This window comes from Temnothorax longispinosus, chromosome 11 (genome assembly GCF_030848805.1).
Source record: "Temnothorax longispinosus isolate EJ_2023e chromosome 11, Tlon_JGU_v1, whole genome shotgun sequence".
Taxonomy (NCBI): Eukaryota; Metazoa; Arthropoda; class Insecta; order Hymenoptera; family Formicidae; genus Temnothorax; species Temnothorax longispinosus.
Window position 1 is genome coordinate 1877659 of NC_092368.1, and position 16015 is coordinate 1893673.

Consider the following 16015-nt stretch of genomic DNA (forward strand, 5'->3'; position numbering starts at 1 on the left):
TTTTTTCTCAGTGAATCATGATTTTTAAATAAGAAAGAGAGAGAGCGCGCAAAAACGCGCATTTAAGAGATTTTAGAAATCAGTTCGCGCCAGTCGTCTAATTAAATCCACACAATGTATGTACGTTGTTTCTTCTCTATTTTTAAGCTATCTTCCGTGTGTTACAAGTTTATCCTAAACAAAGTACAACTAAAATAAATATACATGGCAGCCAATAACTGTAAATACTATAAAGTAGTACGTGTCTCTCATTACATAATGTCAGTATAATTCTTAATCTACAATAAAAAAAAGTTGGCTTTCGTATAAATTGTTTTATCTACATATTATCTTATATTCTCTTTATTTTCTCATAAACGAATAATTTTATTACATATATATAAGTTCAATTGTTTGTACAGCTGTACATTAATAGTTAATAAACATTCGTCCGTGTTTGTATCGCTCAAAATACATCATTCTTGGTCGAATATATATTCGATGAGAATCCTACATAACATATTTTCTATGTTGATTATAAAATATTTCATTTTATTAAGAACGAGTCATCTTCGCACTTTAGCCTTATAGCTCGCATCAGATAGGGAAGCCTTTCATATTCGGGCAGTTTCATCCAAGAACTAGAATTTATCGCAATTGCATTGGTTTTTATTAACGCTTCCACGGACTTTATTTTCAACAACCATGTACTTTTTAGTCTCTGAGAATTCACAGCGTACGCAGCGTCAGGTAAATTAAAGATGAGTATCCTAAAATCCAAGATTAGTAACTAATAATGAGCAATGCAATGGTCAATTGTAATACGTTAAATAAGCCGAGTGTATTCTTACATCTGACTTTCGTTTGGAGTTTGTATATCCTCAACGTATGTTACGTTAGTTCCATTAGATGTAACCGTATTAATTGCAATCGGGTATCCACCTTTCCTCATTACAACAACGTGATCTAAAGTGATAAAGTTTAGACAACGTCCTTTCGCGTAAGAAGGACAAGAATTACTTTGTTCTTCCCTAACTTACCAATGTAATGTCCAAGTTTTGTTCTCAAGTCATTGTGAACATACTGAGGGCCACCCAATGCTAGTTCCAATGCCGTCTTTAAGGAAAATGTGGGAAGTATTGGACTGAGCAACGTTTTGTGTATGCTTATAGCATGTTCAAGTATATCTTGCGACGGCCACGGTCCATTATACATAGGATACAGCGTCTTAACACTTTGATATAAAAGTAACAACTCCCTCATATGAATATTCCTCACTGATTCATTAGCCTTTATAATCTGGGAAAAAACTTTGCTGATTAAACTTGGGCTATAACAATCTAACGCTATCAAATGCAGAGCAAATTTAATCATAGATCTGTTGAAGACTTTGTTCTCCACTTTATTCGCCAGTATCGCATCTCGTATAATGTCCCAAAATACTGGTTTGTAATCGGCATTGATTAATCCTTCTAAGAAAATAGATACTCTAAAATATGATGCGTTTTTCAGCAAATTCGGCTGCTCGAAGCATTTCGCTGCTAAATATTCCAGGAAAGGTATGTGCGCGTAATTCAGCTCATTCAAAAGTTTCAGCAGATTGATGCTATTGTCAAAAAAAATCTCTGCGGATAATGCTGAACTAACAAAAGCATCCACCAGTGCCTCATTGTAGAACTTGCATCCATATTCTTTGCTGTAACCAAGTAACATATTGTCAATATCTCATTTTTTTACTCACACGCCCACGCACAGAGAGAGATAGAGACAGGGGGGGGGGAGCGCCAGATTATATTATCATGAGATTCTTATATAAATATTAAATATACATACTTCTTTGCAGTGACGAGCACTAGTTTGTGGAGCGCCTTCATTATGTCTGGAACACTTAATCGTTTCGCGTCACTTATTAAAATCTTTTGAATATTGAACAGCAATTCAAAAGCCCGCGGAGACAGATAAGAGGCAACGCACAAGCTACAAAAGATAGACCAAGCCGTTTGTACGTCGAGATTATTTTCAAATTTCTGTAACGACTTGAGTATCGTATTTTGTACTTCTGGATTCGTGATATTGTTTTCACTGATAAGTCTCAACGACTGTGTCAGCATAAAAATGTCATCTGGATCCAATTTCGTAGGTAGCTGTGCCTCAAATACAACAGGTAGAGCTATCAACAGAGCGTCTCTCAATGGTGTACTATCCATTTTCTTCAATAATATAATTATATTGATTATATCCTGAAGAGCGGCGTCATTTACGTTTGCGCGAATCATTTGCAATAATGACTGAGTTAGAATGCAGTTGGCTGGAATCTTGAAATACGTCAACATTCTGAGACTGCTAATAATTTCATTTGTTTTCATAAATCTAACATTTCTATTTAACACTTCCCACAAACGTATAAAGCCTATATGCTGCTTGATACTTTGCAGATCTTCCCCCATATGTTTAGAAGCTTTAAATAATACAAATATTGTGTCGATAGCGTCGTGTACGGTCATATTTGTATAATTTCTCGCTGCCTTCTCTAATATTTCCATAGATTTGCACGCTGTCTTAATATCGGTGGATACATAGTTCTTTTCTATCGGTGATATACAATCTTCTAGCTGTGTATGATCTAAGAAACGTGTACATTCAATTAGAACGTTACGTTTACATGGAGAAATACGTGTGTGAGATATTCAGTTACCTGTCAAACTGGTACTGTAAACTCGCGCGACCTTCTGTATCGCGTGCAATGGTATAGCACCTATGTAATTCGACAGGACTGTCCACGTGCGTGCTGGTGGACACACGCGCAGAAATCCCTTTAGAGTCCCGTTCATTCTACCGATAACGAAAGCTGTTACTGCGTTGCAACAGTAATTATTCTGAAAATTACAAAATATTAATTGTATACCTATGCAACGTATGTTTGTGAAGTGCAATCATGCGTGTATTCTTAACGAAATTAAAATAGAAAGAAAGAAAGAAAGAATTCGTTAATTAAAAAGTAGGCTGACAAAATGACAATTGATAGAGACAAGCCAAGTGTACCGTTGCTAAAATCAATGCAACTTGGGAAGACTGTTTCAATCTTGTTATTTAGGCCCTTGGCTAGTTTGGATCCTTGTCAACCCGAAGAGCATTGCAATAACACAATTTTGAAAGCAGATAGCAATCAATTAATTATTAGAGCCTCTGGCACGTGTTTCAACAGACTGACTACGTCCGTTTGAAATACATTCTGATAAATTCACTGCACTTGAAGTGAAATAGGTATGTTTGAAATTTGGCGAAGGGCGAAAAGGAAAGTTTAAATACGGTCCAATGTGGTAAATAAAAAAGACAAACCTTTTGTAAATTTGTAAATTTTTCGTAGACACGCGAACGTATTTGGAATATGTTATCCGAGATAGATCGCTATATATTAATATAATCGCTAATTGTGAATAACCGGCGCGTAATATCCAGTGGGAAATTACAGGTTAGAAACTCTTGAACATCGAGTTCTTTGCACTTACGCAGTTATCATTTATTTCTGTTAATCTGGTACCTTGAAAATTTATGAACAATACCAACGGCGCTATGGACCCAATACAGAATTAGTCAACGGGATAATAACTTGTTATTTTTAAATTGCGTTCATATGTATGTACATACATTACGTACACACGTACATATCAGCACACATGTACTGTACTGTACAATACATATAATGCGTGCATTCATTCACATGGCTTTCAGCGCACCACGGACCACGGTCGTGTCTATCTATGGCCGCGTTCAGCAGACACAACTGTTGAGTTCGTCTTATCAACACAATACGTTGATTGGTTGGTTCTAAAAGTAAGAGCCAATCATGTTCGAATGCTACTGAGCGGTTTAGTCTGCTGAACGCGCCCTATGGTTTAGTTTACACCAATCACTTGATCACTTGATATTAAATAGTAAATAACTAATAAATAAGTCTGATTATTGGCTGATCAGTTCAAATATACTATTTGATACGCGTATCAAAAGATCGGTGTTAACTAGGCCTATACGAGATAACACGAGACCATGGGTAAAGCAGGGCATACACACTTTTCGTAGACCGTAAAGGTGGAAGCACATAAAATTGCAGGAGCCATAAGCAGAAGGCAGAAGCCATATGCGCATGCGCTATGGTATCTATAGAGCTCTACAGATACCATAGCGTATGCGCATATGGCTTCTGCCTTCTGCTTAGGCCCCGGACACACACTTTTTCGTAACAGTAACAGTAGGATTTCGACCAATCGCGTTGCTCGATTCGAAAACGTACGGCCGTACGTTCCCGAATTGAGTAACACGATTGGTCGAAATCCTACTGTTACTGTTACGAAAAAGTGTGTGTGACTAGCTTTATGGCTCCTGCAATTTTATGTGCTTCCACCTTAAAGGCCTTCACACATAAAATCGCGTAAGAACGTAAAACGTAAGCGTAAGAAAATCGACCAATCCCAATCAAGTATTGTGCTGTCCGTAACTCCAGAAGGGGAAAATACTTGATTGGGATTGATCGATTTTCTTACGCTTACGTTTTACGTCCTTACGGCATTTTATGTGTGAAGGCCTTAATGGCTTCTGCCCACAGGACGCGGAAACGCTTGCCGCGCGGCAAGAAGCGACGCGGTAGCCAATCACCGTGTCGCTTTTCCGTAAGAACCAAAAGTTTATTGGCTACCGCGTCGCTTCTTGCCGCACGGCAAGCGTTTCCGCGTCCTGTGGGCAGGAGTCATAATGCTAAGACTCCATAGACGCGGAAACGCCATGCGGCAGAGTGCGTTGACCAATCACAAATTTTGATTTTGCGGCAGGCGACTTGCGGCAGCCTTCTGATTGGTCAACGCACTCTACCGCACGGCGTTTCCGCGTCTATGGAGTCTTAGCATAACAGTAAAGTTTCGACCAATCGTGTTGCTCGATTCTTACTCGCGCGATTGGGCGCGTTCTCAGCAGACACAACTGTTGAGTTCGTCTTATCAACACTTTGCGTTGCGTGGTTGGTTCTAAGGGCCAATTTCACCAACCACAGTTAGCTTAACCGATGGTTAAAGTTAGCAGAATTGACCAATAAAAATGAATCCACCCTGCTTTCTATTGGTCAATCCTGCTAACTTTAACCGTCGGTTAAGGCCATTGCACGTAACAAAGTTTTAGTTATAATCGTAAGGCCGTAAGAAAATAGACCAATCACACTTGATTATTCTTCAAGCATTGGTCTATTTCCTTACAGCCTTACGATTATAACTAAAGCCCCTTGCACAATGCCAGGCAACAGGCAATAGGAACAGGGAATAGAAATCAGAAATCATGTATAAATGCAGAATAAACAGTGACACAGGCAATAGACACAGAGTTTCCGTCACGTTGGAAATTCTGTGCCTATTGCCTATTGCCAACCAATCATAGCATTTGAATTTTTTAGGTTGTAATTAACGATTTTTTGGTTATTTCCTGTTCCTATTGCCTGTTGCCTGGCATTGTGCAAGGGGCTTAATAATAGCGAATTCGGGCGCTTGCACTAGTGCACACTGAGTGCGCACTAAGGCTTGTTCTTAATCACAATTATTATATTTACAAATCATCTTAAATACTTCTTACTATAAAATGATTTGTACACCATCCATATAGATATTACAGATTATTTTATTGGCCAAAAAATCTTTAAATGTGTATTTAAGCGACTTTAAATATAAGAATAGATTATAAACAAGCTTAGTGCGCACTCAGTGTGCACTAGTGCAAGCGCCCGAATTCGCTAACTTTGTTACGTGCAATGGCCTTTAAGCTAACTGTGGTTGGTGAAATTGGCCCTTAACCGACGGTTAAAGTTAGCAGGATTGACCAATAGAAAGCAGTGTGAATTCATTTCTATTGGTCAATTCTGCTAACTTTAACCATCGGTTAAGCTAACTGTGGTTGATGAAATTGGCCCTAAAAGTAAGGCTGAGTTTCCACTGAGCGCGTCACGCGTCGCGTCATCCAATCAAAACATCCCATTTCGATTCCGTCACAAGAATGTAATGAAATGGGATGTTTGGATTGGTTAAGGCTGAATTTCCACTGAGCGCGTCACGCGTCGCGTCATCCAATCAAAACATCCCATTTCGATTCCGTCACAAGAATGTAATGAAATGGGATGTTTGGATTGGTTAACTTGTGTGACGACGCGACGCGTGACGCGCTCAGTGGAAACTCAGCCTAACTTGTGACGACGCGACGCGTGACGCGCTCAGTGGAAACTCAGCCTAAGGCTGAGTTTCCACTGAGCGCGTCACGCGTCGCGTCGTCCGAGTTGAACCAATCAAAACATCCCATTTCATTACATTCTTGTGACGGGATCGAAATGGAATGTTTTGATTGGTTCAACTCGGACGACGCGACGCGTGACGCGCTCAGTGGAAACTCAGCCTAAGAGCCACGCACTCTCCGTTGATTGGTTGGTTCTAAAAGTAAGACCCAATCACGTTCGACTGCTACTCAGCAGTTTGGTCTGCTGAACGCGTCCAATGCAAAAACTGAACAGATTTACTAGATTTCGACCAATAAACTCGTAGATATTCTAGTGAATTCTCTCACTTTTCGCATTTTCACCTCGTGAAAAGATCTACGTAATAGGCCCCCCTGATGTCATAGCGCCCGATGTTGGAAACCATTATAGCTAAAAAGCTAAAAAGACACGGGGGGCGGGGGGCTATATTTCTAGTGCAAATTAGTGCAAATCAGTGCAAATCTGCAAAGTTCAGCTTTGCATGGCTCAGCTGGTTTTCAGCTCATTCGAATTAAACATGGCTCCCTGGACGCAAACATGACTCGTTGAAAATGAATAAGAATAAGCAAGTTGTCGTTGTTGATTCAACTGTGTGCAAGTTATTGAATCATTGCATCGTCCCTCACCGCGAGCTTGTTGGCTCTAATTAATCTTGGTTCCAAGTTCTAACTCGGTCGCTCTGTTCAAGTTAAAGTTAAAGTTGAAGTGCTACTTGCTACATACGTGACGGCAACAGGCAACGAGGCAACATGACTAACGAGTGCGATCGTGATACACGTGTGGCTAACGCCAACGATCCGACGATGCTGTCGTCGTTGTCATCGCTCGAGACGGATTTCGTCAACTTTCGTCCGCAAAAGGAGTTGGTGTACAATAAACTCTTGCCCTACGCGAGTGAGCTTGATGCGGAATCGCGGATGTGGCTCGCCGAGATCAAGGGAAACTTGGGACGTGCGGTCATGCTACGTGAGCTCATACCAGGATGCGTCTTTTGGACGAGCAGATTAAATTTGTGAGCGACGGAATCTCGCTCTTGGAAGCTCTAGAGATATCTTTTATACTTTTCTAGTATTTACGGAGTATTAAAAAAAGTCCAGTTTTAAAAATGAAAAAACCATTTAGGATTTAGAAGACAGATAATGCTCGTCTTGGATTTGCGAGTGAAAAGCGTCTGGTTGATTCACGAGTTGTGAAAAAGTAAGCTTGTGTTAGAGATAAAACTTGGACTTGGAAATGTCAAGTATCGACCGTCTTGTTGTCAAATATCACTTTTGTGGGGGGATAAAAAATCAAATTAGAGATAGAACTAAGGAAGAGATTTTACGAATAAATCGGATAAGGAACTTTAAAAACCTTACAAATAGTACGTACATTATACATGTCAAACAATTTACACGTGACAAAAATATACAAAGATAGGATAGATAAAATCATGTTAAGTTAAGGTGAAAAAATTGATACAACACGTTAAGTATATAAATTTATTCTATATCGGAGATGGAAGCATTCTTCAAAAGAAAAAAAATTAATTTTCTCTTTTCACGATAAACGGTGATTTGTTTTTGTATTTTTGCATGTATCCGTATCTTCGCTACATAACTTGATTCTAATTACTTTGCCTGTTGGTTTGTTGAAAGATGAACATAAAAAATATTTGGATAAATTCCAACACGAGATACGAGATATCTTGCATTTGTATTCTTCTAGAATTCTATCTCAATATTATATCTAAAATGATAAGAATTGAGTTATGGGGAAAAAAAAAAAAAAAGACATGGTTCTAAAAGTGCAAATTATCCATATTAGTAACGTAGAAGATTCTATCTCTCTGATAAACTTAGCTTTTCGCTTTATATCAGTTACGTACTGTTCGCTCAGTTGACTTGAGTACTGTCTGCCTTCTAATGTCCTTAATCTATTTTTTTTTTTTAATACTCTGTATTGTGCCAATTTATTATGACATATTGGATTAAATTGTCTTTCAGATATATAGAACTATATGGGATGAAGTTCAGTAAAGAAGATCACATAGCGTTTGTGAAATTAATGTATGAGCTTGTTACCATATCAAATTTGGATACATGCCTCGTCAACAAATTTTCCGCCACATTGATCTTACTGTTAAAGTAAGTAAAATGGAAATGGAAGAATATACTGTCCATTAAGTGGACAGTTGTTACATTAAATATTGTCAAATACATTTAAGAAAATTTCCCCAAAAAGTTAGTTGATAAAAAGACAGTTTGTATATAATTTTAACATTGTAAGTTGTGTGATTAGGAAACCTATTCCATGAGAGAATGAACTTTATTCAGGCAGAAAGGCAAGATTCTGATCGTAGATATGTCTTTACTTTTCGGACAGAAACACAGCAAACATTGATACATGGTGTGGCATCAATTTACATTGTGTTTTAAACAATATGAAACACTGAAATGGAAATGTGGTAAAGACAATCTAATCAAAATGAACAGATTTCTTGCTGCAAAAGTTGTTTTCTTATGGAATAGAATTTATTTGATGTAATCCTTGGGGTTGATGTAATTTACCTTTTACCTTTTTTTTTCAGGAAAAAAAAATTAATCAGTCCAGACGACGTACAACTTCCATGGAGACCCTTATATGAGATTATAGCGCATTGTCTACGGCGCAATCCAATTGGAATATATCGTAACTCTTCATTGTTGAAAACTTTATTACATTGTGTGATTTATTCCGTAAAGATTTATTTCCCCGTAAGAACAATTCTTTTCTTAAGAAAAAGAAACATTCCCAGAATTCGGCACACGACTAATTTTATATCTCGCAACATTATTGTAACAGTTGAACGCTACGCAAGAAATATTAGATGAATTAAGACCAAAGCTCTGTCCTCACGATGGCGTAACAATGTGCACGAGCCTTCAGATTTTAGAGTGTTTTTTACCATTGCAACTATCTCCTGAGCATCATCCCCGCGGATATCGGTTGTGGTTTGATGAATTTATGACCATGTGGAAAGTATGCCACAATGGTCCGCAATGGGAAAATGATATGATGTGTTTAATTGCAAGATTGGCGGCTTTTAATATCGGGTATATTGACTGGGAACCGCACGTTCCCTTCATGTTTACTAGATTTATACGGTGCCTAAATCTGCCAGTAACATATAAGCAGACGCCAAACACTTTGAATCATAAAATGGAAATGTCATCGATAAGTATGTGGATAGTAGCAACCTTGGTAAGATTATACATCACAACTTTATACATATATATCACAACTGTACATGTTTATACATACATGTTTTATAGGGAAATGGTACAAGCACACAGATGTATTTGGAAAAATTCTTGAAAACTATAGAAACGTATTTTTATCCAGCAAATTTTGGGCGATGGGTGGGAAAGTTAAAGGAACTCCTTGTCAAACTTCCATATCATTTTATTATACGTTTACACGCGTACGTAAACATTTAATATATTTCTTCCCTTTTATTCTCCCCTTCCCCCCCCTCTCTCTCTCTCTCTCTCTCTCTCTCTCTCTCTCTCTCTCTCTGTCTCTGTTTTAATTACTATATTCTCCAAAAAGTATAAAATATAATTAATATTAAAATGTTTAATTGGTTAATGTAAATATATCTTGTTTATGTGGTTTCAGAGAGAGATATGCTAAATCAACGTGGGAAACTCCAATTCCCGACACGTACAAGTTAACCGATTCTGATGTTGACGCATTTGTCAAGAGTGTGTTGCCAGTAGCTATGACAGCTATGTTTAATAAATTTTGTATAAACGATGCCTGCCAGGCTTTACAGCATCTAGCTACTATGCGACCGAGTTTAGTAATACCGGACATGTTAGAAAGAATGCAGTCTACATTTGATTCATTGACCGAACCGCATAAACTTACTGCTTCGATGATTTGTATGGTAGCTGTTGCGAGACCAATGGTGCAAGGCTCTAGGAATATAAACAAAGGTAAGGAAACTTGGGCTTTCAGACAGTGTTACTATACATTGAAATATTCTTTAATTTGCGGGTATTTTATAAAACTAAAATCATCATTATCATTAATGGCACTGCAATTCGAAGTCGAGTCTCGTCGAGCCTCCTAGGGGGGATACACATAGCCAGTTGGCAGTTGCTATGTGTGGAACAACAGCTTAACGTTGTCTCTTCCGAAAAACGGAGTACAGTTTCTCCGCACGAGAGTCCCCTCTTTATTTCTCGTAGTAATTTTTCTTTTTTTCATATATATATATATGTATGTATGTATGTACACACATCCATTTTCCTCGGCCTATAATTTCACTTTTATCCACAGGTTATGTTTATTCAGAAGGACCGATGCACGTGTTGCCGCTGCTATTTTCGTTGTTACCCGGAATTGATCCGAACGACGTCGGAAAAACTTTTGCTACGTTCCGTCTTATCTCCGTTTATGCCACGTTGATCCCCATTGTGGACTCTTCTAGATCCACCGCAGTTATGACCGAGGAGGAGAGGATAGTCTGTGAAGCAACGTCGCGCTTCGAGGACTTCATATTGCAGTTCCTGGACAGAGTGTTCATGTTTATAGATTCTAGCTCGTCGGAGAACGTGCGACTCGAGAATCGCAGCGGTAACTCGAAGAGCAAGCTGGAGTCGATCGCAGAAGCGGCACTTTCTGGCGTGTGCTCGACCCTCCTGAGGGAAATCAGCGATGCGATTTTCGAGAGCGCTCTGCACAAGCTGCGCACCTTCATGACGGAACGGATCCTCGAAACCAAAGTCGCGGGTCAATTGGCGGCGGTTGTGTACAATAGTTTCTCTCACATCAACGGACGTGATACCCTGCGCACGCTACTGCCCGCGCTCGTGCAAACGATTTTGCCGCTGGTAAACGAAGAAGAGGACATCCTGAAGGAGGAGAACTTGGACCATCGGCTCTTACACGCTATGCTTATACTGTCCGCGATCGTTGACACGCCTGGCAACAATTTGATACCGCATATGGATACGCTGTTCGATGTCCTCGATCGCGTTCTCCTCTTGAGATCGACGGACGGCAATAAATTGGCCTGTCATCTGTTGAAGTGCATTTTATCGTCATTGTCGACCATCACTCCATGGCAGTACAGTTCCAACGAGAGAGACTACAATGATCCCAACTATCCTTACGTTAGAGAATGGGGTCAAAGCGTAGATATCGATAATTTCCGCATCAAATGGTATATTCCCGGCGAAGAAGAGATCGCTGTCGTACAACGAATCTTCTCAAAATATTTGACGGTTCAAATTGACAAGCTTAATAGATACTGCAAAAATACTAGTGTATTAAGTAGGTCAGTGTTTACGTGGTTTTGAATATCTTCAATATATCTTGCGTTTCGTATAGTCGTATTATAAAAATTCGGATTTTTAACAAAAGTAGAGGCACATACGATTTTTAATACTTGACAAAAATACAAAGTAGAGTATTTTAATGTGCAAATTTTTATATTTTTGTGTATAAAATTCATAGAGATTAAGGAGCTATTTCAAATGTTAACATAAATATATAGATGAATAAATAATTCCGCAGGGAGGAACTGTTGGCAAGTTTGAATATCGTATGCAGCATTATCAGAGGTTCCGAATCTGTCCTACCAGTATGGACAGAGGCACCACTCGACGTGATCAAGTCTTCCGTGAAATGGAATATATCTATAACGTCCACGTGCGGAATGAAAGGGTATGTTACGATGCCTGATGGAAGCAATGTTAGACATTATCTCGCCGGGATCATGAGCCAAGTCCAACGGGCGATGCTTGAGAATGCGGAGGACAACACGAAGAGTTTTTTTGGACTAATACGGGTATGGCAGCTACATATATTAAACGTTGTTCAAATATATATGTTGTTTTGCGGGATGATGTGCTAAATTTTGATACTCATCGCTTCTATCTTTAACACGGATGCGTATACTTTGTATATCCGTGTATAAAAGATTTTTCAACTTGGGCCAAATTCTTCGTTCACATTGTGTGAAAATTTCAACAGTTTTTCTTTTTATTTTTAAATTATAGATTTGGACTAGTCTATTATTGGGAAAGATACGATTGCGCGAACGTGACGGACGGCGCAAGGGTTTTTTAGTCATCAAAAAGACGTTCGAGGACAGATTGGTGGGAAATAAGAGTCACATAGCTTCGGTGATAATGGATCGCTGTGATATTCAGCACGAGCTCAGACTGATCGCGCAATTGGTCGCACTTACGGCGACTCATGAACGAATAATATTGGAACTATTCACTCTGGCTGTAGGCAGATACGCGGACGTACGCTCGAAAGCTCAAGCCAGTCTCTTCTCCGCCTTTAAAAGTTTACCATATTCTCACTTACTTGTAATGCCTCGTCTTATTGATATTTTGGGGAGAGATACCGAAGAACATCACGATGCGTATAAGGTAACGTTAAATATTAAAAGCGACCGTATAAACGTCACGTACAAATAATTGTTTATTTGGAAAAACACATTGAGAATTAAATTTTTATAAAACAACATTTGGATTACAGGGTGTTCTGTATATATTACTCGGACCGCAACCGGCTCCTATTATCACGCAAGGAGATTTGAATATAGTGACATCATTATGGCCAGCCATTGTGCTCTCTAAGCCGTCCGAAAAGCTGTCTGTGATCCGCCTGAAACAGAACATCGTAGACACTATAGGCAAATATTTATTTATGAATGCGCTCGTACTCGAAATATCCGACGCGTGTTTGACAACTGCACGCGCTTTATGGAAACACTTGCCGCGAGCAGCCTTGCCCGAGCCTGATCAAAAGGAGATAGAGATGGGTCGGCGAAACCTGGAGCAACTCAATCGATCTAATTTGGCGGCGTATAACGATCTGCTCGATGAACTTTTGCGTTGTATACTCGAAGAATCTCTACATTGGCGGCACAGAGTAATGGCGATGACCTTCATACGAGACTTGGTACATCCGGATCAAACCTATTCCGCAAAATTGGTTCGTTACTTTTTACAAGCGCTTATACACGATTCCTTGGAAGAAAGGAAAATTGCCACCAGAGTGGTGACATTTATGTTAAAGCAACAAAAGCGAAAACATTCAAAGGTACACAAATTTCATCGGATTCTGTCTAGCAAATATTGATTATTTGCGTAAATTTTATGCTTTTTTCCTTTTTTTTTTTTTTTTTTTTTAGGTAACCGTTGATGTGCGCAGCTTGTCCGACGAAAGCACATTAGAGGAGGGAAAATTACGAAATATGCCCGGTATAAGAGCTGACAACGCTTGGCTTCAGTATAATTATGAAACCCGCCCGTTAACCGCCGAGCAATGGGATGAATCTAGATATGTTCATCAACCGTACATAGGTTACTACGTTTGGCCAAAAGTTCTACAAGTATACGCACCTTCGTCCCAACAACCCTGTCTCGACCCGGAAGTGCGCGAGTTAACGGACTGCGAGATGGAGATCTATTCCTTCTTCAATGATCCGCAAAATATCGAGAAGCTTATAAATTATTTCAGTCTGGAGGAGAAGAAAGGCAAGGATAAATTCAACGCGTTGAGATGTTTCCTGTTCAAAGGTCTGTTTCGTAATCACGGGATCGTTCATTTGCGGCACTTCCTGCCGCATTTGCAGCGGCTGGTGACGGACAAGCACGAAAGTAGCCAACGATGTGCCGCGGAGATTGCAGCCGGAATCGTCAGAGGCGCCAAGCACTGGCCGTTCCAGATGACGTGTGACATGTGGCAGGCATTATTGCCCATCATAAGAACCGCGATCGCGAATCTAACGGAGGAGACCGTTATAGATTGGGTTGTGTGCTTCGCGACGATGCAACAACATAGAGATCCTAACAGGCACCACTGGCTACTCGAGTGTCTAATGGAGGAGCCGCCACTGAAAGACTCGTTCGTGGAATGTGGTCGTCTATACGTGCTACAGTCTGCTTTGAACCAGCAGTCGTGGCGGGTGACGGAACTGCTGCAACGTTTGCTGGTGCGTTTGGAGAACCGATTACTGACGAATCCATTTCAGAATGTCCGAGAACGTCTGGGATCAGTGTTGGTCACCATATTCAACACCGATCTGAGATTCCCGTACAATACAACCGACACCGCGACTCCGCGAATGCAGGCTCTGATCGATAAGATTGTACCGAGACTTGAGCGACTTGTAAAGGATGACGACGCGACAGTCAAACCAAATAATCTTGACAAAGAGGAGAATTTATTAAAAAAAGTGGCTGACGTTTCGGTCGATGAATCAAAAGGAGCATCGACATCCAAAACGGAAGAACAGGAGATGCCTACAAGATTGTTGAAAATCGTTTGCAAATGGATTATAATTAGCCTGTCTCCTTTGCAGTATACCACGACGTCAGGATTTTATCAAATATTTCCGATCATATGTCAATTAGAAAACTCGGAAGCGGACGAGGAGCTTAATAAATCATGTTTACGTACCATGGCGACACTCGCACAGGCATTTACGTTGCCGGAGGACATGTCAGTAGCGCTGGCCGCAGTGAAAACAGTATCCGAACACTCATCGTGGTCTGCTAGGTTCACTAGTTTGGAGTTCCTTCAAGTATTGGTTTTTCACAATATGGGCATAATTCTTAGTAACGTGTTATGGATTGACTGCGTTAAAGATATCGTTTTGCGCCTGTTAGAAGATGATCGTTTAGAGGTCAGAGAGAAGGCTAGTCAAGTACTCGGTGGACTATTGCACTGCACGTTTATCATGGATCAAGAGAAATTACTGGCAAGTTTCTAAAGATTATTTATAATTCTAGGTCTAATGATTCTAATCTTCTAATTCTGGATTCTAAGAAAGTTTAAGACCTGAATATTTAGATCGAATACATAGATCATTATATGCTTTTAGGAGGAGTTCAAGAGAAAAGCAAAAACCCGGTTGCAAAAAAAAAATAATTCTATCAATCAAGACGCGTTGGGAAACGTTAAGATTGACGCGATACGTATACGTCATGGTGGTGTGCTTGGACTATGCGCTTTCATTCATGCTCATCCGTATGATGTGCCCAAATATATGCCTTCAGTCTTCGAACATCTCGGCCTTCACATGAATGATCCGCAACCTATACCGGTAATTTAACCGTGTAATAATAATAATAAAGTTTTTCTCTTCAATACTTTATCTTTGTTAAATATCAGTACGTACGTTCTCTCTCCATACATACAAAGGATAAGTCGCTAAAATTTCTTAAAATTTTATTTGAAAAATAAAAATATATATATATATATATATGTGTGTATGTACGTATGTATTATACATACGAAATACGTATAATTCAGCTATATTAATTATATGAACAAGTTTTAATTAATTTGTTTGAATTATAGATGACCATAAGGAAAACTTTGAGTGATTTTAAACGGACGCATTACGACGGTTGGGCAGGAATGAGAGGCCATGCCCAATGCTTTACAGAAGAACAACTAGCTGTATTACAAGATTTAACAGTGCCGCCATCGCATTATGCTTAATCAGGGGGAGGGGATGAAATTTTTCGATACAATATAGCAATATAACATGTAATTGCAGAATTGATAGTTTTAACGGTAACTTAAGAATGAAAATCATGTTCATAAAGAATGTAATGTAGTTATTAAAAATTAAACAAAAATGACATTTGAGCCTACATTTGGATTCTTATTTTGTATATAATTTTACAGATAATATTTTGACAAAGTATACCATAGCAGGAGATTCTATATTTCAACCAAATTTTCGTGAATCTAATA

The 16015-nt window shown here is 39.3% G+C and overlaps 2 protein-coding genes across 5 annotated transcripts; one reads left to right on the top strand and one right to left on the bottom strand.

Moving 5' to 3' along the window:
- Nucleotides 1-326: 326 nt before the first annotated feature.
- On the bottom strand, nt 327-3679 carry LOC139822589 (uncharacterized). 4 transcript variants are annotated; one of them, XM_071794438.1, is made up of 7 exons: nt 3319-3669; nt 3022-3228; nt 2675-2855; nt 1813-2602; nt 1020-1675; nt 831-945; nt 327-749 (listed from the first exon to the last, which is right to left on the bottom strand). In XM_071794438.1, the coding sequence occupies exons 3-7, from the start codon at nt 2808-2810 to the stop codon at nt 527-529; spliced, it is 1920 nt and encodes a 639-aa protein (XP_071650539.1). In that variant the 5' UTR covers nt 2811-2855; nt 3022-3228; nt 3319-3669; the 3' UTR covers nt 327-526. The 4 variants fall into 4 exon arrangements, with proteins under 4 accessions (XP_071650539.1, XP_071650538.1, XP_071650537.1 ...); XM_071794437.1 differs by lacking the exon at nt 3022-3228 and having other exon boundaries at nt 3521-3679; XM_071794436.1 differs by lacking the exon at nt 3022-3228.
- Nucleotides 3680-6730: 3051 nt separating this feature from the next.
- LOC139821746 (proteasome activator complex subunit 4B) lies at nt 6731-15912 on the top strand. The gene is made up of 13 exons (XM_071793042.1): nt 6731-7274; nt 8248-8388; nt 8832-8997; nt 9086-9484; nt 9556-9704; nt 9902-10221; nt 10568-11567; nt 11807-12080; nt 12292-12672; nt 12782-13348; nt 13440-15011; nt 15135-15356; nt 15614-15912. Exons 1-13 carry the CDS (start codon nt 7012-7014, stop codon nt 15755-15757), a joined length of 5598 nt encoding a protein of 1865 aa, XP_071649143.1. The 5' UTR covers nt 6731-7011; the 3' UTR covers nt 15758-15912.
- Nucleotides 15913-16015: the final 103 nt, after the last annotated feature.